The sequence below is a fragment of the Megascapheus bottae genome, chromosome 18 (assembly GCF_031878675.1).
Source record: "Megascapheus bottae isolate mThoBot1 chromosome 18, mThoBot2.hap1, whole genome shotgun sequence".
NCBI classification, from domain to species: Eukaryota; Metazoa; Chordata; class Mammalia; order Rodentia; family Geomyidae; genus Megascapheus; species Megascapheus bottae.
In genome coordinates this window covers 31,808,438-31,831,007 of record NC_143526.1, presented here as the reverse complement: position 1 = coordinate 31,831,007, position 22,570 = coordinate 31,808,438, and the positions used below count along the sequence as shown (strand labels likewise).

At 42.2% G+C, this 22,570-nt stretch overlaps 1 protein-coding gene across 2 annotated transcripts in view; it reads right to left on the bottom strand.

Annotated features, from left to right (window-relative positions):
* Positions 1-9,849: 9,849 nt before the first annotated feature.
* Cnbd2 (cyclic nucleotide binding domain containing 2) overlaps positions 9,850-22,570 on the bottom strand; it is a 50,064-nt gene continuing 37,343 nt past the window's right edge. For both annotated transcript variants that reach the window (XM_090352269.1, XM_090352270.1), the window contains 4 exons: positions 22,297-22,474; positions 20,418-20,538; positions 15,327-15,490; positions 9,850-10,195 (listed from right to left, as the gene is read on the bottom strand). In XM_090352269.1, coding sequence (XP_090208395.1) covers positions 9,877-10,195; positions 15,327-15,490; positions 20,418-20,538; positions 22,297-22,474 — 782 coding nt within the window. In that variant the 3' untranslated portion in view covers positions 9,850-9,876. The remainder of the gene's footprint in view (positions 10,196-15,326; positions 15,491-20,417; positions 20,539-22,296; positions 22,475-22,570) is intronic.

Genomic DNA, 22,570 nt, shown 5'->3' with positions numbered 1-22,570 from the left:
GGTGCCAGCGGAGAAACGGTGGTGACGACCACGGGTGCCCACGGAAGCCCGCGAAGATTTACTGGCCGGTTCTAGGCCTGTGTATATAATATGAAAAAGCTGCTCTCAACTTCCCCCAACCTTTAAAAGACGACTTTTAGTCCTTCTGGACATTGCAGACGTGAAGAGGTTGCCGACGTATGATACAGTAGAGGTAGAAAGTCACACTTGTCAGTGCCCATTTTCTGTAAAAACCGTAGAAATGTCTTCTGGAAGTGACTTTGAATGGCGATGTTAGACCAACTCTAGGCGAGAAGCAGAGCGACACTCCGTCCGCGTTTGTTTTGTGGATGGAGGACGTGGAACAGAAGAGAAGAGGCTATCGACGGATACGATCCAGTGACCGCCACGGATCTGTGTGCACCTCATGCCCCTCGCTGTATATAGAGTTGACTGTGCTTAAGTATCTTTGATGTTCTGAAGTGCCTGATGTATTTTTAAAGTAGGAGTAGGGGAATAACACATTGTGTAAACGTCTGTCTTATAAGCCTTGTGAAATGCCTGGGGTGGGGGGAGGGGGGACGGTCCAACGCTTGAGTTGTAGGCATGGTGCTTGTGCCCTGGTTCCTAGGAGAAAGAAATGTAAAGAGGGCCACACCAGTGCTTACAGTGAAGAGTCACATTGTCCCATTTTGTGCTTTCTTGTGTATATAGTGTATATAAAGGACAAAGAGGTCCTAAAGTACATCTAGGCTTTCTAGATGTTAAAGAGGTTGCCAGTGTATGACAAAAATAGTAGACTTTGTATGTTTTGTGTTAAAATCCCTAAAAAAGGTCTTCTGAAAATTTGAGCATTCTAGCATACTGGGTAGGTGGCAAAGGTTCTAGAATGCTCATATTTTGAAGACATTTTTCAGATTATAATTTGTTACATATGTGCAGTCAGTGAAGACTGCTATGTATATAGTGGACGAACTGAGTCCTTACTTGAAAACATCTAGTCTGTCTAGATGTTTAGAAGTGCCCAACGTATGTTAAATGTAGAGGTAGTAAAATAATCACTTTTTAGATATCTTTTTGCTAACATTCACATGAAACACTTTAAGGAAGGGAATGGGGAAACCACCACTGTGAGCAGAATGGCATGTACTGCCTGTACTCATTCATTGGTTTGGAGGAGGTGGAAGGGAGCAATTGTGAAAGGTCATATGCTAGTGTGTTCATACCTGGACATCCTCAGGTGCCATTTTTCTATAGTGTGCATTTTGTTTTGCTGTGTATATAGTGTATATATAATGGACAAATAAAGTCCAAATTTTGCAGCATCTAGTCTCTAGATGTTAAAGAGGTTGCCAGTGTATGACAAAGTAGTAAAATTAGCACATTTTGTGTACTTTGTGTTGCAGTGTCATAGGAAGCTTTCTCTCTACAGATGACATTTAGATATGAATTTAACTATCTCTAAGCATTACATATACCTGTACTTGTCCACTGGTTTGAAGGCAGAAAGAAGGAATTGAGGGAATGGCCCAGGGCCAAAATGGCCATATTTAGAAGATACCTCGGACCATAACCACTGCTGCATGTGCAATTGTATTTACCAGTGCTGTGAGCACAGCAAGCAAGTTCGCAAATGAAATAGCCAGTCCTAAGGTATTTAGAAGTGCTTGGTGTACTTAAAAAGTAGAAGTAGAATAATACTGTAAATAGCTTTGCAAAGTTTGGGAAAATACTGTCTGTTTGGAAATGGAGTTGCTAAACCACCTCTGTGAACAGTGTACTGTCTGTTCACTGGGTTGAAGAAAGTGGCAGAAAAACTGCTGCAAAAATTGTGTGTGCGCGTGCGCGTGTGTGTGTGTGTGTGTGTGTGTGTGTGTGAGAGAGAGAGTGGGGACATTCAGCTTATCTTTTCCCTTGTATGTTACGTACATTTTAAGTTTGCTGTATTGTATATAATGTGTATAGACTGGACAAATGAGTCCTAATTTTATAATATCTAGTCTCTAGATATTAAAGAGGTTGCCAGTGTATGACAAAAGTAGAGTTAGTAAACTTAACACATGTGTATGCATTGTGTTAAAATTCATAGAAAGGCTGTCTTCTGAGAAAGACTTCAGAAGCAAAATTGTAACATCTGTGACTACGTACCTGTATCAAGTGTGATACTAGAGAGGAGTTGGAAGAAATGAAAGGTTCTAGGCTAGAATGCTCCTGAATGCTCCTGCTTAGAAGACACTTTCAGACAGAATCATTGTTGCATGTGTATGGTTTATTCAACACTACTGTGTATATAGTGGACAATTAAGTCCTTATTTGAAACATCTGGTCTCTCTAGATGTTTAGAAGTGCACAAAGTATGTTAAAAGTAGAGGTAGTAAATAATTCATTTTGTAGATATAGTTTTACTAAAATTCATAATGAAATTTTGTCTTTTGGAAATGGAATGATAAAATCACTCCTGAGCAGTACATAAGGTGCTTGCATTGCTCAGGGAGGGAGGAGACGTGCTGAGGTCTTTCAACCAGTGGGTTTATGGTGAAGCAAGATTGACCATTGTCTCTTGTGTCTATGCATTTTAATTTTGTTCTGTATATAGTGTATATAAAGGACAGGTGAGTCCTAATTTACAATATCTAGTCTTGCTAGACGTTAAAGAGGTTGCCAGTGACAAAAGTAGAGTTAGTAAACTAACACATTGAGTATATTTTAAAGTTTAAAGATGTTAAACATTGGAGTGAAATTATTAAAGATCCCCTTGAAACTTTACACTTGTAAATAACCCTGGCATTGGGTTGATGGAGATGGGAAGGGTTCTAGGCCAGAATCTTCTTTTCAAATTAGCTTTTGTTAAGCGTTGTGTGCTTTATCTGGCACTTGGTGGAAATTTAAAACTTTATTAGAAGCATCTAGTTTTTCTAGATGTCTAAATGTGCATAACTCTATAAAAGAGGGTTAACGTATTGCCCTTGAAGTATTTTTTTGTGGTTGAACGTGGGAGTGAATTGTAATGTTTTAGAAGCTATGCTCTTAACTGGGCGGTGCCGGGGGTGGGGTTGGGGAGGAAGTGTGTAAAGAACAGGCTGTCTCGTGCCTGTTCTGTTGGTTCAGGTTGTCTAGACTTTGTTCTATACATGTATTTTAGTTAATATTGCTAAGGATTAAGTCTTAATGCCAAGTCAGAAGTAGAAAATAATCCCTATATAAATGACCTTTTGTTAGTTCTTAGGAAAAACTGTCTTCTGGGAGTGAACTTAAAATATTAAGTCCTTATCTCAGAGTTAGTATCTGGAGTGATAGGAAGGGAGAAGAGGAAGGTAAGGGAAAGGCTGTGTTAGTATTTTCACATCTAGAAGATGTGCATTTTTTTGGTACTTATATTCATACACAAAGTTCATTATTTCAGAATATCTAATCTTTGTAGATGTTCTGAGGTGACAGTGTTTGGTAAAACATAGAACTAGTGAATTAGCTAACTTGTAAATGTCTGTTGCAATCAACAGATCCATCTTGGTTAGATTGTGCCACCTCTGGGCAGTGAGGTCAGGGTTTATTTAAAGGTTGGCAGCAGAGGGGAGGAGAGCAAGGTGTGCACGGATGTACACTTTGAGTAGAGCCATTGATATATGTGGTTCTGCTTGTCTCATGGGGATGGACACATTTAGTAGAAACATTCTTGCTAATATTTTAATAGTATACTATAAACCTACTAATGAGCTTAGAATTTGCTTAGTATATCTTGCTTTAATCTCATTTTAATTTGAGCATAAAGGAAATGCAGTATTTTAATTGTAATTCTGCCAATACTTCTGTCTAGAAGCCTGTTGCCATTTTTGTCTTCAGTGAAATTTTTATCCCTAAGAAAAGTAGAATTGCATTTTTTTAACCAAACAGATTGAGTTGGTGTAGTTTATTCTTGGTTATCAAAATATTCATGTAGTTTTGGGATTTTTGCATTGGTGAATTCATAACATTTAGGAAAGCATGACACACACTAGACAATCTCAGTTATCTAAAGGGATTGGTGTTACATGGAGGATCTAGACAGTCATGTCCAACTGAACTGCTTGTGGCAGTAATTCTTTGCACTTTGCTTATATATGTTTTCTGTAATGCACATGTTAAATAAAATTTATTTTAAAAAAAAACCTGAGGGGTTGGGAACGTGGCTTAGTGTTAAGAGTGCTTGCCTAAGCATGCATGAAGCCCTTGATTCTATTCCTCAGTACCACATAAACAGAAAAAGCTGGAAGTGGTGCTGTGGTTCAAGTGGTAGGGTGCTAACTTTGAGAAGAAGCTCAGGGACAGAGCATAAGCCCTAAGTTTGAGCCTCAGGATTGTTTAAAAAAAAAAAATGTAGCTGGGCACCATGGCTCATGCCTGCAATATTAGCTGCTCAGGAGGCTGAGATCTAAGGATCATGGTTCAAAGCCAGCCTGGCTCAAGGGGTACTGTGGTAGTCCTTCAGCTGAAGAGCTCAGGGACAGTGCCCAGGCCCAGAATCTAAGCCCTATGATGGACCAAAAAATCCACATGAAGTCCATATTTGTGGAATAAAGCTAGCATGTTCCAAGGAAGTATTTATGCTGTCCGAGTTAAAGGGCTTTTTCTCTGCCTAGATGCTAACCCCAGTCCCGTGCTGTGCTGCTTGGCATGGTGACCCTGCACTTGAATAACATGTTTTATTCATGTAATTCTGCCTATGTTGTCCTCCTAATGGTTCATTTGGCAAAGTCATTTTTCAGGACCCAGTTCTAATCAGATTCTAATTTCTCAAGTCTTATGAGAACTTGATATCCCAGAATTCGTGTGTCCTTGTTACATCCCCTACCTGTTCCTTTTGTATTTAGAACTTGTGCCATTATTTCCAGAAAGCCACCTCCACAACCATAGAGTGCACCACAAGGCCTGGAGTGGAGCAGGTGCTTAGGCAGTGTCTGCTGAGTACAGCAGAAGCGAAGTGCATGCACTGCTTATGACAGTGTGGTTATGGGCACAAGTTGAATGGTCACAGCTCCTCAGGAAGTTTATCAAACTGGAGGCCTCAGGTCAAATGCACACATTGGTCATCTGCCTACCAGGCACAGGAAACATCTCAATAGTACTGAGCATCTAGGTGTGGAAAGTAGTTTCTCTGGATCTTTCTGTAACCTGGGTAGATTGGGATCCTGAGGGTGGATGGTAGAAGGCAGTGGCTTTCTAACTCCTGTCTGCCTGGACCCTGTCTTCTCTTGAATGGAAGACTGGTGTGAGCTGACTGAGGGCAAGCTTTAGAAAGGCACTACTTGAATCTGGTCAGGTGTCCACCCAAGTCTACAATTAACTACCCTTGTCCAAGGCATAGTTGGTCTGGCTGGTTGCTGTGGTTTGCCTCTCCAGATGTTTTCTCCATGGAAAAACTGGTCAGAAGCTTCCAAGTGCCATTCTCTATTGACAGAGCTGCTGTCTTGAGGAAATGGCTACAGGGCTGCATCAGGGAAACGCTAACATCATCCTGAAATGTCTGGTGAGAAAGTACTCTAAGGGGAATGGACAAGTGAAAAGAGCACAAGCCAGCTTACAGTAGGAATATTTGTATAATGAATGACATAGATGGAGTATGACTCAAGTGGTAGAGCTCCTGGTCAGGTCCTGGCTTCAATGACCTTGAAGCATTTACCTTAATGTTTCCTAGCTACTCAGAAGGCTGAGATCTGAGGATCATGGTTCAAAGCCAGCCCAGGCACAAAATCCATGAGATTCTTATTTAAAATCAACCACCAAAAAATGGGAAGTGGTGCTGTGGCTCAAGTGGCAGAGCACTAGCATTGAGCTCTTTAAAGAGCTCAGGGACAGTGCCCAGGCCCAGAGTTCAAGCCCTGTAACCAACAACAACAAAGAAAATGTAACTTGGAACACAATAAAGGCACCTACACACTCATGTTCACTGTACCATTGTTCACAATTGCCATACAGAAACAGCCCAGATGCCATACAACTGATGGCATAGATCAGGAGAATGACATATGTGTGTGTGTGTGTGTGTGTGTACATGCATATATACATACATGCATATGATGGAATTTTATTCGGTCATGAGGAAGAATTAAAGTTTGCTATTTTTCTAGGAAATGGATAGACCTGGCAAAATCAGGTTCAGAGAGACAAAGGGCACATTTTTTCATACATGCTCATACTGAAAACAAACACAAGGTAAACATATGCAGGGTCATATATATGTGTATGTATGTACACATATACATGCATGTATAGTATATATACATGCATACTATATACTAAGTCTATATATGTACTTATATACATATATACACATGTGTGTATATGTACATACACATACACACTTATGTAACACAAATGTATTTACACACACACACACACATGAAACTTGTCTATACACAAAAGATCCCACAGTCTGACCCCTTTGAATGATTAAATGATTAACAAGACAGTTTAGCAAAAAGCATACTAGGAAGCTAAAACATCTTGATTGGGGGAAGGAGATAATGGGAAATGAAAAGATAAATGATAAGAGGAAAGGAAATGGAAACTTGGAAACCTTGGAAAGGTTTGAAATAGGAAACCAATGTGATTGGTGAGGGAAGGTTAGGTAGAAAGGAGAATGATGGAAGGAGTGATTCTGACTAAGATACACTGTAGCTGGTGCAGGTAGCTCAGACTGAAAAATCTGAGGATTGTGGTTCAAAGCCAGCCAGGGCATGAAAATCCTGTGAGATTTGGGGGTGCGAGTTTGGCCTAGTGGTAGAGTGCTTGCCTAGCATGCACCAAGACCCAGGTTTGATTTCTCGGTACCACATACACAGAAAAAAAAAAAAAAAAAAGCTAGAAGTGGTGCTGAGGCTTAAGTGGTAGAGCTCCAGCCTTGAGAAAGTCCAAGGATAGTGCTCAGGCCCTGAGCTCAAGCCTAGGACTGGAAAAAAAAAATACTGTGAGATTCTTATTTCCAATTAACCACTAGAAAACAGGCAATGGCACTGTGGCTCAAAGAGTACAGCAGTAGCCTTGAGCTGAAGAGCTCAGGGACAGAGCCCAGAAAAAAAAAAAAAATACATTGTATATATAAATGGGAAATGGGCAAGATAAATGGACACATCCTTACATCCTTGTACAATTATTTGAAGATAATAATGAAAATACCAAATTTTTTTTGTTTGTTTTTTTGTACCAGTCCTGGGGCTTGAACTCAGACAGCCAGGGCTGGCTTTGAACTGCAGGGCTCAGATCTCAGCCTCCTGAGTAGCTAGGATTACAGGAATGAACCACCAGTGTCCCACCTTCTTTTTTTTAACTGTATTTTTTTTTTTTTGTACTTGCTAGGCAAGCTCTTTGCCATTGAGCTACATCCCAGCCCCCACCTTCTTTCTTCTCCGTTTCCTCCTACCTTCCCTCTTTCTGTTTTCCTCCTCTTTTTTTTTTTTTTTCTTCCTGGGGTTTGAACTCAGGGTGCTGAGCTTGTGAGGGAAGCACTTTGTCACTTGAGCCATGATCTCAGCCCTCTGATTTCAACTTGATCCTGATTTTCTGATGAGTAAAGAGAGGCTTTGGAAATAGGATAAGTTGGAGAGCAAGACAAAAGAGAGGCTCATGCCTGTAACCCTAGCTACTCAGGAGGCTGAGAGCTGAGGATCAAGTTTCAAAGCCAGCCGGGGAACTAGGGCACTAAATACTGTGAGACACTTAACTCCAGCTAACCACTAGAAAACCAAAGTAGGGCTGTTGCTCAAAGGTAGGGCTATAGCCTTGAGTTGATGAGCTCAGGGGCAGCGCCCCCAGTCCAAGTCCCACTACCAAAAAAACCAAATTTTATATATATATATATATATATATATATATATATATAGAGAGAGAGAGAGAGAGAGAGAGAGAGAGAGAGAGAGAGAGAATGTGTGTTATAGCCCTGTCAACCCTTTAAGCCAGCTGAAAGGAACAGTTCTCCCAGATCCCTCAAGTTTTACAGAAGATAATAATAAAACAGAAGATAATAATAAAACAAAGGAAAGCCTGGCTGAAAGCCACACAGCAATGGTGACTGCTGCTTCTCACCATCCCCAGTTCTTACCAGGGTTTGTACCCATGGCCCTGCAAGCAACCAGCTTTGGTGCCTCTTCTCAGCCATCTAGAAACTGTGATCACCACCAATGTTTGTTCTGGGCCAGTGGTAACAAGTTCTGCAACAGCCCCTTGGTTTTTAAAGTCTAAACAGCACCCCAAACAGTAGGAAGGCAGGCACATGGGCAAAGTGGCCTCAAGCCACAGTATTCTACAAGTGGTCCTGTAACAAATTTGGCCCCTTAGACTTGCTCTAACTGGAAGGTAATATTTCCCTATGACTTCTCCAGAAGGAACGGAGGATTTGGGGGGGGGGGGGAAGGTCACGGGGGCTTGAATTCTGAGCTAGTGTGTGGTCCCTGAGCTTTTGTTCTCAAGGTTAGCACTCTACCACATTGAGCCAAAACTCCACTTCCGGCTTGGGGGTGGCTAGTTAGAGATGAGTCTCAAGAAATTTCCTGACTGGGCTGGCTTTGAACCATGATCCTCAGATCTCAGCCTCCTGAGTAGCAAGGATTATAGGTATGAGCCACTAGCTCATGGAACAGAGGATTTTAAGTCTGTTTCTGCTTCTAGCCCCAAGATGGAATTTTAAACATTTCCTATAATAAGTGCTGGCAATACTTTCTGTGTTTATTTTTCAAATAAGTTTTTCATTTTTCTCAAACAGTGGAAGCTTTTAGTGTTGGGGCTTTATTTTTGGCTCACAGGGCCTGGTTGTGCCTCTCCAAGTATGACTATGCCTATTTCCATATGGAAAAGCACTGCAGAGTGAATGGATCAGGGCTGTGTGTGTACAGTTTCCTTTTGTAAACAGGTGGCTTGTTGGGCACTAGATGAGTAGCGGTGGCCTAGCCACACACACACTACCAGACTGATGGACAAGGATGGCATCAGCTACAGCAAAAGCGTATACATTTCTGGGCCTGGTAGCACACTGGGCTGAGTTGAGTCCTTTGCTTCACTGGGTCTCAGGCTCCCCGCATCCCTCACATGGGATAATGGCCACCTAGTTCATTGCCAAGGAAATACTTTTAGGGTAACAATCTTTTGTTATGGTTTGGATCGTTTTGAATGTGTCCCCCAAGAGGTCATGTGTTGGAAGTTTGGCCTTCTGTGTGGAAATGTTAAGAAGTAGGGATAACTTTAACAGGTCAGGCTTGGCTAGAGTCCCTTGGAATACTGACCTCACTGGATTAAGGTAGGTCACAGCACCTAAATTAATTTCAAGAGTAAGTTGTTATAAAAGAATAACCCTGGCCCTCTTCTTTCTTTACATGACATGACTAGTGTTAATGGTCATTTATATTTTTAACCTTTTGCTTGATGACTTTGAGCAACACGACTCATCAGTAAGAAAGCTTGCCTCTCTTCTTGCCCAGCACAGTGGCTTACACCTATAATCCTAACTACTCAGGAGGCTGAGATCTGGGATCTCAGTTCAAAGCCAGCCCAGGCACTAAAGACCATGAGACCCTTATCTCCAATTAACCACTAGAAAACTGGAAGTGGTGCTGTAGCTCAAGGGGTAGGACAGTAGCCTTGAGCTGAAGGGCTCAGGGACAGCGCCCAAGCCCAGAGTTCAAGCCTCACGACTGACAAAAAAAGAAAGAAAGAAAGAAAGATAGAAAGGAAGGAAGGAAGAAAAAAAGAACGAAAGCTCCTCCCACCTTGATGACAACTCCAGTGATGAATTCACACACACCACCCTCCCGATCATCCACTCTAGATCAGCCCTCCAGGTCCCCTACTCCAAACTCCTGGAGCTGGGGACTCTCACTTTCCTTAGAGGTCATTCAGACATGATGACCAATACAACATCCTTTATTGGTACTAAATAAGAACTCCTGCATTCTTATACTGAGGCAGAAGTTCTTGGATTTTATACCGGGGCGCAGAGATGGCCTGGATAAGTCTCAATGGGGGGAGGTACTTCTGGGATGCCAAAAACATTGGGCGACATGGCTTACTCTTTTTTTTGATGTTACACAAATCTAGGATCAAAGACTTTGGGTTGTAGATCTCTTTCTTCTTGGGGTAGATTGGGATGAATGGTGGCTTCTGTTGAGAGTCCACCAGCAGCCGAACCAGGTCCTTTCGAAAGACATTCCAGTTGTTTTCCTTGAGGAACCTCTGGCATAACTCTTCATCACTGAAAGACAGGCACCACAGTTGAGCTCTTGTCTTGGCCCCTGCCCTCCATTCCTGTCTCCTGCTTTACTGATCTAATCCCTAAACACAAGGGCTGATCCCAAATCTGCCTTTCTCCCATGCTCCATCTCCATTTTCTTTCCATAGCCTTCTTCCCTTATACCTTCTCTTGTCCCTTCCATCCGTCTACTATGATTGCCTGAATTAGAGATGTGCTGTGGGTGTAAAATATATAGCAGATTTCGGCCGGGAGTTTGGCCTAGTGGTTAAAGCGCTTGCCTAGCATGCATGAAGACCCGGGTTCGATTCCTCGGTACCACATACATAGAAAAAAGCCGGAAGTGGTGCAGAGGCTCAAGTGGTAGAGCTCTAGCCTTGAGAAAGTCCAAGGACAGTGCTCAGGCCCTGACCTCAAGCCCAGGACTGGCAAAAAAATAAAAATAAAAAAAAATTAAAATATATATATATATATACCAGATTTCAAGATTTAGAACCACACTGAAGGGATGGAAAATATCTCAATAATTTTATGTTAATATATCAAAAAAATAATACTTGGCCAGGAGTTTGGTAGAGTGCTTGCCCAGCATGTACAAAAGACCCAGGTTCGATTCATACATATAGGAAAAGTTGAAAGTGGTCCTGTGGCTCAAGTGGTAGAACTCTAGCCTTGAGAAAGCCCAAGGACAGTGTTCAGGCCCTGAGTTCAGGCCCCAGGACTGGCAAACAACAACAACAAAAACAATAATACTTTAAATACCCTGACTCCAGTAAAATAGATTAAAATTATCCTCTTATACATCTTATAACATTGCTATTAAAAAATTAAAACTGGGAGAGAGTGAGAGGGAATGGGTAACACTGTCTAAAAAATATATACTCTTGAGGGGCACTGGTGGGTCATGACTGTAATCCTGGCTAGATAGGAGGCTGAGATCTGAGGATCACAGATTAAAAACCTAAAAGTAGAAAAGGGTGCAAGCTAGTCCTTTTGGTCTCAGTGATGAGCTCAGGAAACCTGAATGGCTTGCCCCTCTTCTAGACTCCATGTTGAGTGACATTAGGTTGGAAGCTTGAAACTGTCCATGCGGGAGAATTTACTTGCAGAAATCAGCAAATTATGCCAGATGAGGGTATCTTCCTACCTTCAGGATGACTGGCTGTTAAACATTTACAAGTGTGTCCATGGGATAGTCCCCCCTTAAAAAATACCATGAACTCAGCAGGGCATGGTGGCTCATGCCTGTAATCCTACCCACTCAAGAGACTGAGATCTGAGGATTGAGGTTCAAAGCCAGCCTGGACACTAAAGACTATGAGACTCTTATCATCAATTAACCACTAAAAACCGGAAGTGGTGCTGAGGGACAGGGTGGTAGCCTTGAGCTGAAAAACTCAGGGAAAACACCCAGGTCCAAGGGTAGCCTTGAGCTGAGGAATTCAGAAACAGTGTCCAGGCCCAAAGTCCAACAACCAAAAACAACAACATGAATTCCATGAACTCTCAATGTCTTCCATAATAGATAATAATGTCAGATCTAATATTTACCATATACGGGTTAACTCATTTAATTTTCACACCAACCCACTTAGCAAACCTGAAAACTAGGGATCAAAAAGCAAAACCTATGAGGCATAAGCCTGTGATTACAACTTTTTTTGTTGTTGTTTGCCGGTCTTGAGACTTAAACTCTGGGCCTGGGTGCCATCTCTAAGCTTTTGTGCTTAAGGCTAGCACTCTACCACTTGAGCTACAGCTCTACTTCCACCTTTTTTTGTAGTTTTAGTGGTGAGTCTCACAGACTTTCCTGCCCAGATCTAGCCTCCTAAGTAGTTAGGCTCACAGGCATGAGTCACCAGTGCCCAGCTTGATTACAACTTCTTAGGGCATCATTTATTTTTTGCCAGTCCTAGGGCTTGAATTCAGTGCATGGTCATTGTCCTTGGACTTTCTCAAGGCTAGAGTTCTACCACTTGAGCCACAGCACCACTTCTGGTTTTTTCTGTATATGTGGTACTGAGGAATCAAGCCCAGGTCTTCGTGCATGCTAGGTAAGCACTCTACCACTAGGCCAAACTCCTGGCCAGGGCATCATTTTATTGGTGCAACCAGAGTAAGTTGACACAGACAAGACTCCTCCTTCAGATGCTGACGGACACATTAGTTTCTAGTCTACTTTTCACTAAGCAGAACAGCACTCCAGAGTCTCAGTTTCATTAGAACCATGAGCTTCATGGTATTAATCCCCTACATCACATAAGCTAAGGTTTCTCCTATCTTACAAGCCTGACAATTCAGACACATAGCCCTTTATACCCTCACTGGACAATACAATTTTTAGATCATACTGCTTGCTTTAGGAACCTCTTTGTTTGGCCTGAGGGAGTTGCTTGACCTTTTTTTTTTTTTTTTTTTTTTTTTTTTTTTTTTTTTTGTGGGTCATGGGGCTTGAACTCAGCCTGGGAGCTGTCCCTGAGCTCTGCAGCTCAAGGCTACTGCCCTACCGATGAGCTAAGCCCCACTTCTCATTTTCTAGAGGTTAATTGGAGATAAGAGTCTTAGGTCCTTTTGCGCTCGGGCTGGCTTTGATCCTTAAATCTCAGCCCCCTGAGTAGCTAGGATTATAGGCGTGAGCCAGTGCACCCGCTTTTTTTTTTAAACAAACAGCTCAGATGTAGCATGCCTAGAATTGTGTGGTGGTATTCATAGTTCAGGTAATTTCACCAAAACATGAGGGATTTGAACTAGATAATGGATATGTTCTGGCTGATTTAGCAGTGTAGGAAACCACAAATTCAACAATGAATAAATAAGAATCCTGCCTATCGACATTATAGAATGCTGACCTGGACAGTGCAAGGCTGAATGTTCAAACCTCTTTGCATTCAAATCTATGTGGATCTTAGTGGAATTGAAATTTCAGAAACACTGACACCAAACCAACCAGGCAACAATCAAGCTGAGGCTCCTAAGATTTTATTTTCAGCCATGCTGATCTGAGTAGCTGTTTTCCATATAGAAAACAGAGTTACAGAGCATGACATCTGTGTGTTTGAAGATGCCACCAGAAACCTACTTGCTTTTCTCAAAAAACAGCCCAAATTTGCCAAATTTGGCTATATTCTACATACCACCTAACCTTTCATTTGCTTTTGATTTTAAAAAATCTTATCTGTTAGGTCCGACTGGAAGAAATGACTTTTTCCCTTGGCTCTCTTCCACTGCACCCTGGAAATCCCTGCCTAGCACCTGTAACCCTGGCAACTGGCATGCTGGGGGCAGTGGGAGGTCCCCACTGAGGTATTTCCCCATCCCCTGAGATCATATCCGTTTCTGCTGTGTCTATACCCCTCCCCCTATATAATCTCTCACTTCCCGCCCTAAGCTCTCTTGCTCCTGACTCCATCTTGGGTGGCAGGAGTCTGCTCTTTCCTCACGTAATAAACCCTCTTCTCCCGAACTGCGTGGAGTTTCCTCTCGGAAGACCTTACACTATCCAATTTTTTTTTTCCAGTTCTGGGAGTTGAACTCAGGCCTGATCACTGTCCTTGGACACTTTTTGCTCAAGGTTAGTGCTCTGCTACGTGAGCCACAACACTACTTCCAGCTTTTTCTGTATGTGTGGTACTGAGGATTCGAACCCAGGGCTTCGTGCATGCTAGGTGAGCACTCTCCTATCTAGTTTCTTTTTTTTTTTTGCCAGTCCTGGGCTTGGGCTCAGGGCTTGAGCACTGCCCTTGGATTTTCTCAAGGCTAGCACTCTACCACTTGAGCCTCAGCACCACTTCCGCCTTTTTGCTATGTATGTGGTACCGAGAAATCAAACCCGGGTCTTCATGCATGCTAGGCAAGCACTCTACCACCAGGCCAAACTCCTGGCCCTCTAGTTTCTTTTACTAGAGATACTGACTTTAGTTTTGTTTTGAGCAACAAAATTTGTCCAACTTGGTTTAGTTATGTATTGTATTGCTTTTCTAAGTCACACTGTAATAAATATATTGTTAAGAGAAAATGTGGAACATTTTGTCAATGTAGAACATGGCCCATATTGTCAGAAACACTCAACTTCTCTTATTCTGCTGCATAGAGAAGGTGAAATAACTTCAAGGTCATAGAGAAGCTGGGCACCCAGAGCTCCCATATCCAATCCTAACAGCTTATGAGGCTGAGACCTGGATGAAAATGATTCAACAACTTCCAAGGCAGAAAAACCTGTGAGATTACATTTCCAGTGAACCAGTCTGTCATTTCCAATGTCATTTCCAATGACAGCCTGGAGGTGAGACTCCAGTGGTAGAGCACTAGCCATAACAAGCAAGCTGAGCAAGATTACAAGACCTTGAGTTCAAGATTTGGGACTAGCATGTGCACACATGCACACATACACAAAGTCATAGAACTTCATAATTTTTTTAAGACAAAGTCTCTTGATATGTAGTTCAGATTGGCCTGCAAATCATTATGTAGCTCAAGCTGGCATCAAACTTTCCTAACTTAAGTGCTAACATTACAGGTATAAGCTACCACATATACTTTACATACATTTTTAATCTGCTTATTAAACATGGCTGCAAAAATTTAAAGATCTGCTTACCTCAACATATCCTCTTTCTCCTATTGGAATTACCCTTTTTTTCCTACATGTGTTGGCAAAACTAGGTAAGGGTATGTACATTACTAAAGTAGAGTTATAGTAGAGTCCCAATTCTGTATGGTCCTTTCCTTGTAGCTCACCCTTTTGCTCTGGTCTTGGAGCCATCAAATTTATCATCTCTTAATAGAAGCTATTATGTTCTATATCAAGAGAACGAACCAGCATTTTCCAAATTGTCCCCTACATGTGCTACATGTAGGAGGCAGCAACTGTTTCCCCTTTATTATGGATATGACTGCTATGAACATCTTATTCCCACATTTTGACTTTATAGACAAACTTGCACGTAAATCACTGCTGCAAAAATAATGCTAAGATTGTCATCGAAAAGATTATACCAATTTAGAGCATAAAAACTACTTGTTTCATTTTGCCCTTGTCCCAGCATTTGATAGTATCTTTTTTCTTTTACTAAAATAACAAAGAAAAAATTGTTCATGCCATCTGATTAAACCTGAATACATTTCTTTCACTGACCTGGGGTAGTCAACCTCGGTACTTGTCAATTTTTCTTTTGTTTCATTATCCATCATTTCATAAACTTTTTCTTTCCTCACCCGTATCAGCTCAGCTCCCAGACTCACAAGGATCATGGGTCGCAAGTCACGTTTGGTCTCTGGGAGAAAGGCCTGGTGAAAGCCCTAGAGAAACACAAGAAGCTAGACCTTAGACCACAGCCAGTTCTACCTGTAGACTTTCCAGATGGGAATAATAAGGACTCAAAGGAAGAAGAGGTCACATAAGGCTAAAGGGGAGGAGCAATTCAGGGCTGCTCTACTGAGCCCCACTCAAAGCCTCCTGGGACTTCCTGGGGGATCAAGTTCAAAATCCCCATTCCAGCACTGATTCCTTACATAACCTCTCCCTGTCAGTCACCATCAACTTGCCCTATTGTGCCTCTATCCATCGTCTCGGGATTCAGCATACCCAGCTCCTTCACTCTGGTGCCTATGTTTGTTGAGTTTTGAGAAGCTCACTCTGAAACACTGACAACGTGCCAAAAAAGCAGACAGTGAGGAGGCTGGAAATGATGAGGTTCAGTTGGAGGGATGGAAGATATTCTGCCTGAAGAAGTCCATTAATGGAACACTGGCACTGTGCCTGGCTGCAGAAATGCTCAATGAAACCTCAAACAGTGTTCGTTCTTGAAATATCTAAGAGGACATCACATGGCAAGGGAACATACTTCTGTTTTGTTTGGGGGCAGGGAAGGTGAAAAAGGAGCTGGATTAAAGTTGTAGGAAGCAGGAACAACGGAAGTACTTTTCTGACAGAGTCATGCTAGGGATCTGGCTCCCAGACAGTGTTGCATTGACCTTTGTGACTCTGGCCGGGGGGAGAGGAGAAGAGAGCATGGTAACATAGCAGAAGAAAGAAGGGCAAAGAGATGACCTTGGAAATACTTTTACTGAGACACGACTAAAAAGGCCTGGTAATGGAGCATCTCCCTAGGCTACAGATGACCAAGCAAAGGAACTTAAGAAAATGGGCCCTTCCCAACCAGGCTGAGAAAGGCCTTCTGCCAGTTTCACTTCTGCCAAACTTCTCAGCTCCACATCCACTACCAGCCTCAGTGGTGGTCAGCTCATAGCCAAGGTGTTTGTTTCATCCATACCCATTCTTCTACTATGAGATTAATTTCGTAGTAGTCTGTTGTGTTTGTGTGTGTGTGTGTGTGTGTGTGTGTGTGTGTGTGTGTGTGTGTGTATGTGTGCTGGTCCTGGGGCTTGAACTCTGGGCTTGGAACTTGAACTCTGTGCTTGGATGCTGTCCCTGAGCTCTTCAGCTCAAGGCTAGCACTCTTACCACGTAAGCCGCAGCTCCACTTCTGGTTTTCTGGCCATTTAATTGGAGATGAGTCTCCTGGACTTTTCATGCCCGGGCTGGGTTCAAACCATAATCCTCAGATCTCAGCCTCCTGAGTAGCTAGGATTACAGGAGTAGCCACCAGTGCTTGGCTATCTTATTTTTTTTTTTATAAAATTGTTCTTTTCTTTTTTTATTGTTTTATTTATTTATTTTGCCGGTCCTGGGGCTTGAACTTAGCACCTGAGCATTGTCCCTGGGCTTTCTTCAAGGCTAGTGCTCTACTACTTGAGCCACAGCACCACTTCCAGCTGTTTTCTGTGTATGTGGTACTGAGGAATCAAACCCAGGTCTTTGTGCATGCGAGGCAAGCACTCTACCACTAGGCCAAACTCCTGGCCCCGACTATCTTATTTTTATTGTCAAATATTTCACTGCATATAGTCCAGTTTGTTTATCTATTCATTTTTCCATACTAACATTAGAATCAGTTTGTTACTATCAATAAAATAATCTGCTGGGGTTTGATTGAAATTGATTGTCTATATTCATCAGATTAGGAAAAACTGACATCGTAATAATACTGAGTATCTCAATCCATGAATATAGGATATTTTCCCATTTTTTTTTTTTTTTGCCAGTCCTGGGCTTTGAGCTTAGGTCCTGAGCATTGTCCTTGGATTTTTCTCAAGGCTAGAACTCTACCACTTGAGCCATAGCACCACATCTGGCTTCTTTCTATGTATGTGGTACCAAAGAATTGAACCCAGGTCTTCGTGCATGCTAGGCAAGCACTCCACCACTCGGCCAAACTCCTGGCCCTATTTTCCCACTTCTTTAGGTTCATTTTGGCTTCTTTGATCAGTTATGTAGTTTTTGTTTTTCTTTGTTTTGGTTTGTTTTTTTTTTGATTGGTTGTTGGGCTTGAACTCTAGGCCTGCGTACTGTCCCTGAGCTCTTTAGCTCAGGGCTAGTGCTCTATTACTTCAAGCCACAGAGCTACTTCTCAGCATCCTGAGTAGTTAGGATTACAGGAGTGAGCCACCAGTACCTGGAAGTTGTGTAGCTTTTTACATATATGTTTTTTGTGTATGTATATATATGAGTATGTAGGGGTGCTGGGGATAAACCCAGTTCCTTATACGTGCTTAGCACTACTGAGCTACATCCTCAGCAAGTACATGTCTCAAAATATTATGTTGGGTTTACACCTAAGAATTTCAAAGTGTGTGTCTGTGTGTGTGTGTGTGTGTGTGTTGGTTCTAGAGTTTGAAATCAGGGCCTCATGCTCTCCTTAGATTATATGGTCTAGGTTGGTACTCTACTACTTGAGTCATACCCCCTCCAGCTTTTAGCTGGCTAATTGGCAAAAATTGGTCTGCCTAGCAATCTTTAAATCTCAGACTCCTGAGTAGCAGGGATTATAGTGCTCAGCCCAAATATTTTAGTGCTATTAGAAATTCATGGTTTTTTGGAAGTGGCACTGTGGCTCAAGTAGTAGAGTGACAGCCTTGAGAGAAAGAATTTCAGAGACAACACCAGGCTTTGAGTTCAAGTTATAGGCCTGGCATCAATCACCCCAAAAGAACATTTTGGCCAGGAACCAATGGCTCACACCTGTAATCCTAGCTACTCAGGAGACTAAGATCTGAGACTTGCAGTTAGAAGCCAGCTTGGGTAGGAAAGCCCATGAGATTCTTTTTTTTTTTTTTTTTCCAGTCCTGGGCTTGAGCTCAGGGCCTAAGCACTGTCCTTGGACTTTCTCAAGGCTAAAGCTCTACCACTTGAGCCTCAGCACCACTTCCGGCTTTTTTCTATGTATGTAGTACCCAGGAATCAAACCCGGGTCTTCGTGCATGCTAGGCAAGCACTCTACCACTAGGCCAAACTCCCGGCCCCAGCCCATGAGATTCTTATTTTGAGTAAACTACTCAGAAAAAGCCAGAAGTGGCACCGTGGTTCAAATGGTAGAACAATATCCTTGAGTACAGAGAAGCTCAGGGACAGAGTTCAGGGGGCGTTTTTTGTTTGTTTTTGGATTTTTTTTTTTGCATTTGCTAGTATAAGGAAAACAACTGTCTTTTACATTAGCCTTCTATCAACTGGCTTTGTTGGAATCATTTACCAGTTCTGGAATTTTTGGATTTTTTTTTTGCCAGTCTTGGGGCTTGAACTCAGGGCCTGGGACTGTCCTTGGGATTTCTTAAGGCAAGTGCTCTACCACTTGAGCCATAGCACCACTTCTGGCTTTTTCTATGTATATGGTACTAAGGAATCAAACCCAGGGCTTCATGCATGCTAGGGAGGCATGCTAGGCACTCTACCACTAGGCCACACTCCCAGCCCTGGAAATATTTTTGATTCTTTGGAATTGTCTACAGAGATAGTCATGTTGTTTGCAAATAAAGTCCATTTTATTTTTTCCTTGTCTGCCTATATATTTTTTTTAATTTATTACTTATTTATTTTGTCAGCCATGGGGCTTGAACTCTGGGCCTGGACACAGGGACAGCCCCTGAGATCTTCAGCTCAAGACTAGTGCTCTGCTACTTGAGCCACAGAGCCACTTCCTGTTTTCTGGTGGTTAATTGGAGACAAGAGTCTCCAACTTAGGGCCGGAAGTTTGGCCTAGTGGTGGAGTGCTTGCCTAGCATTAGACCTGGGTTCGATTCCTTGATATCATATACATAGAAAAAAAAGCTGGAAGTGGTGCTGTGGCTCAATTGGTAGAGCTCTAACCTTGAGAAAACCGAAGGACAGTGTTTAGGCCCTGAGCCTAAGCCCAGGGCTGGCAAAAAAAAAAAAATATCTCTGACTTTTGTGCCTGGGCTGGTTTGAACCTTGATTCTCAGGTCTCACCTCCTGAAGTAGCTAGGATTATGGCCAGTGTCTAGCTCTATATACTGTTTATTTCCTTTTTCTCCCCTTGATGTATGACTAGCTAGGACTCTCAGCATAATGATGGACAGGAGTCAAGCACCTGTGGGTTCATTCCACAATGCTAGCTTGTCAGGAGGCTGAGACCTGAGGATCATGGTTTGAAACTAGCTCAGAATGGAAAACCTGTGAGACTCATTTTCAATTAATTACCCAAAAAGCCAGAAGTAGAATTATTGCTCAAGTGGCAGGTCTCTAGCCTTAAGCAAAAAAGCACAAAAACAACAGATCTGGAGTACAAGTTCCAGGACCAGTACAAAAACAATCAATAAAACAAAGGAGGAAGTGACACAGTGACTCATGTGATAGAGCCTTAAGCACAAAGAGGCTCAGGGACAGTGCCCAGGCCTTGAGTTCAAGTCCCACAACCAACAAAAATAAATAAATAAATAAATGAAAAAAAATACTAGTCAGGCACCAGTGGTTCACACCTGTAATCCTAGCTACTCAGGAGGCTGCGATCTGAGAATCGAGGTTCAAATCCACCGTGGGCATAAAAGTCTGAGAAACTCTTATCTCCAATTAGCCACCAGAAAACCAAAAATCATGCTGTGGCTCAAAGTGGTCAAGAACTAGCCTTGAGGTGAACAGTGCCCAGGCTGAGACTTCAAGCCCCATGATCAACAAAATAAAATATAATAATAAAAAAAGAACTTCTTAAAAAAAAAAAACAAAGACACAATATACTTCTACCCCTTTAAAAACCAACACTATTTCTTAATATCATCAAATGTATAAGGATGTTTTTAAATCTCTCATTGCTCAACATTCCCAGCCCAATCATTTTATACACTACATCATGAACAGAGTTCTCTAAGCACTTACCACATGTTCTCCTTCCTCCACAGTGTGGACCTTCATATAGACCCCCACCACAGCCTCCTTAGGGAGCTCACCAAACTTGGTATTGACCATAGAACATCTGATTGGATAAGGAAACCTGGATCTGAAATATGATTGCTTGTTAGAGAGAACTCTGTAACACATGGGCTCATGAGGTTTGAGTAATCAGCCTATTGCATACTGAAAAGTCATGCCTCCTGAAGGTGAGAAAATTCAGAATGAATCTCAGAGACAGATTAAATAGTCAGGAATTGGAGAAGTAGAACAAGGAAGAAACTTAGGAGCAAGGACCCCTTACACACTTGAGAGCTGTTTACTTAAAGAGTTGATGATCTCATGAGTGGAACTAGGCCTTATGGGTGAGAAGTGTGGATAGAGTTCAAGGGCTTGAATAAGGGTTGGTACTCAAGATTACATGGTGGAGGAAGGAATATCTAAGACAGCAGTCTAGAAATGGAAACAATTGCTCTGACAAAGCAATTGTGTCTGGCAATAGCAGCAGAACTAGAGGCCTTTTGGAAGGAGGGCAGAGGAGGGGTAACTTGTCTGCTTCTCTGAGCAGACTGCACACCCTAGATCTTGTTAATAGTAGGTTTAATTTCACACAGACAATCCCATTTCTTTGGTCTTATAAATTGAAAGGAAGAGATACGCTATGCTGTTTAGAGAGAAAGAAAAGATTATTTCCCAGGTTTGAATACTGGTTCTTCCTATCTATGTGACCTTGGACAAGCAACTTTGTTTTCTCACCTAAATAATGAAGTGACAGTATAATAGTACTCCTAGAGTTTTTGTGAAGATTAAATTAGATAATACAGTAATAGATACAGAAGCAAGTGTCACATATAATAGGTATTACTCTATTTACCTGCCTTGCAACAACCCTAGGGCTTTCCATTAAAACATAAGACTAGCCAAGGTGCTGGTGGCTCACACTTGTAATCCTAGCTGCTCAGGGGGATGAATCTGAGGGTGGTGGTTCAAAGCCAGCCCAGACACAAAAGTCCATGAGACTTTTTTTTTTCCAGCTCTGGGGCTTGAACTCAGGGCCTGAGCACTGTCCTTGGGCTTTCTAAAGGCCAGTGCTATACCACTTGAGCCACAGCATCACTTCCAGCTTTTTCTATGTATGTAGTACCCAGGAATCACTCTAATCCTAGGCCAAACTCCTGGCCCAAGTCCCTGAGACTCTTATCTCCAATTAGCCACCAGAAAACGGGAAGTGGTAGAGTGCTACCCTTTAGCTGCATTGCTCAGGAACAGTGCCCTCATCAGAGTTCAAGTCCTGCAACTGACACCCCCCCCAAAAAAAAATACATAAGACTTAAGAGAGGTCAATAGCCAAAATATGTGTCCAAGCCAGATTGAGAAACTGGATTGAAATAACTATAAACCAGGCTCTAATCTGCTGTGCTACTGCTATGTCTCTTAGATGCATAGAATTTCTGAAAAGCTCAGAGTTAACAGGTCCAGCAAAAAATATGCAGAAAGTCAGAGCCAGAGACTTTTCTTGCTGCCTCCTTAAATGGTTTACTGATGCCCTGAGAATAGATGTAGCTGCCTGCTAAGGATAAGTGGCCCTGGGAGTTTGAGGCAGAGAACACAGGTCCTGGATGTTAAAACCTAGGACTTGTCTGTGCTTTTTTCTGCATCTGCCCACCCTGCTGGGAAGGGCCTATCTGCCAACTTGACTTCCTTCCCAGAATCTCTGACATTACATTCTTTAAGTCATTACCCGCTCTACAATTACATCTGGAGAACTGAGGATATAGCTCAGATAGGTGATGATGCCTTGTGGGTGAGGGAGAAGGGAACAGCCAACAAACAACACAGCTTTTTATCTGTTAAGAGCTGAGCTTACCTGACCTTAGGGCCCATTATCTTTGGGAGAGTATTTTCTGGGTTTTGGAATTTTTCATTTAAGCTTGTCCCCTCTTGTTCACAAGCTTTCTCGAGATGTAGGAGTTTCAAAGCAGTGAAGTCCTGTAGAGGATACGATTTAATCTGCAATTCTTTAAATCTCTTCTCAGGACTTGGTTCTGTTAGAAAAAGCCCAAGAAAGCACATCAACAGTGTAGAAGTAGATTATAGTAAACTGCTTCAGTAACATGGCAATAAGAGAATGTAGAAGAAAA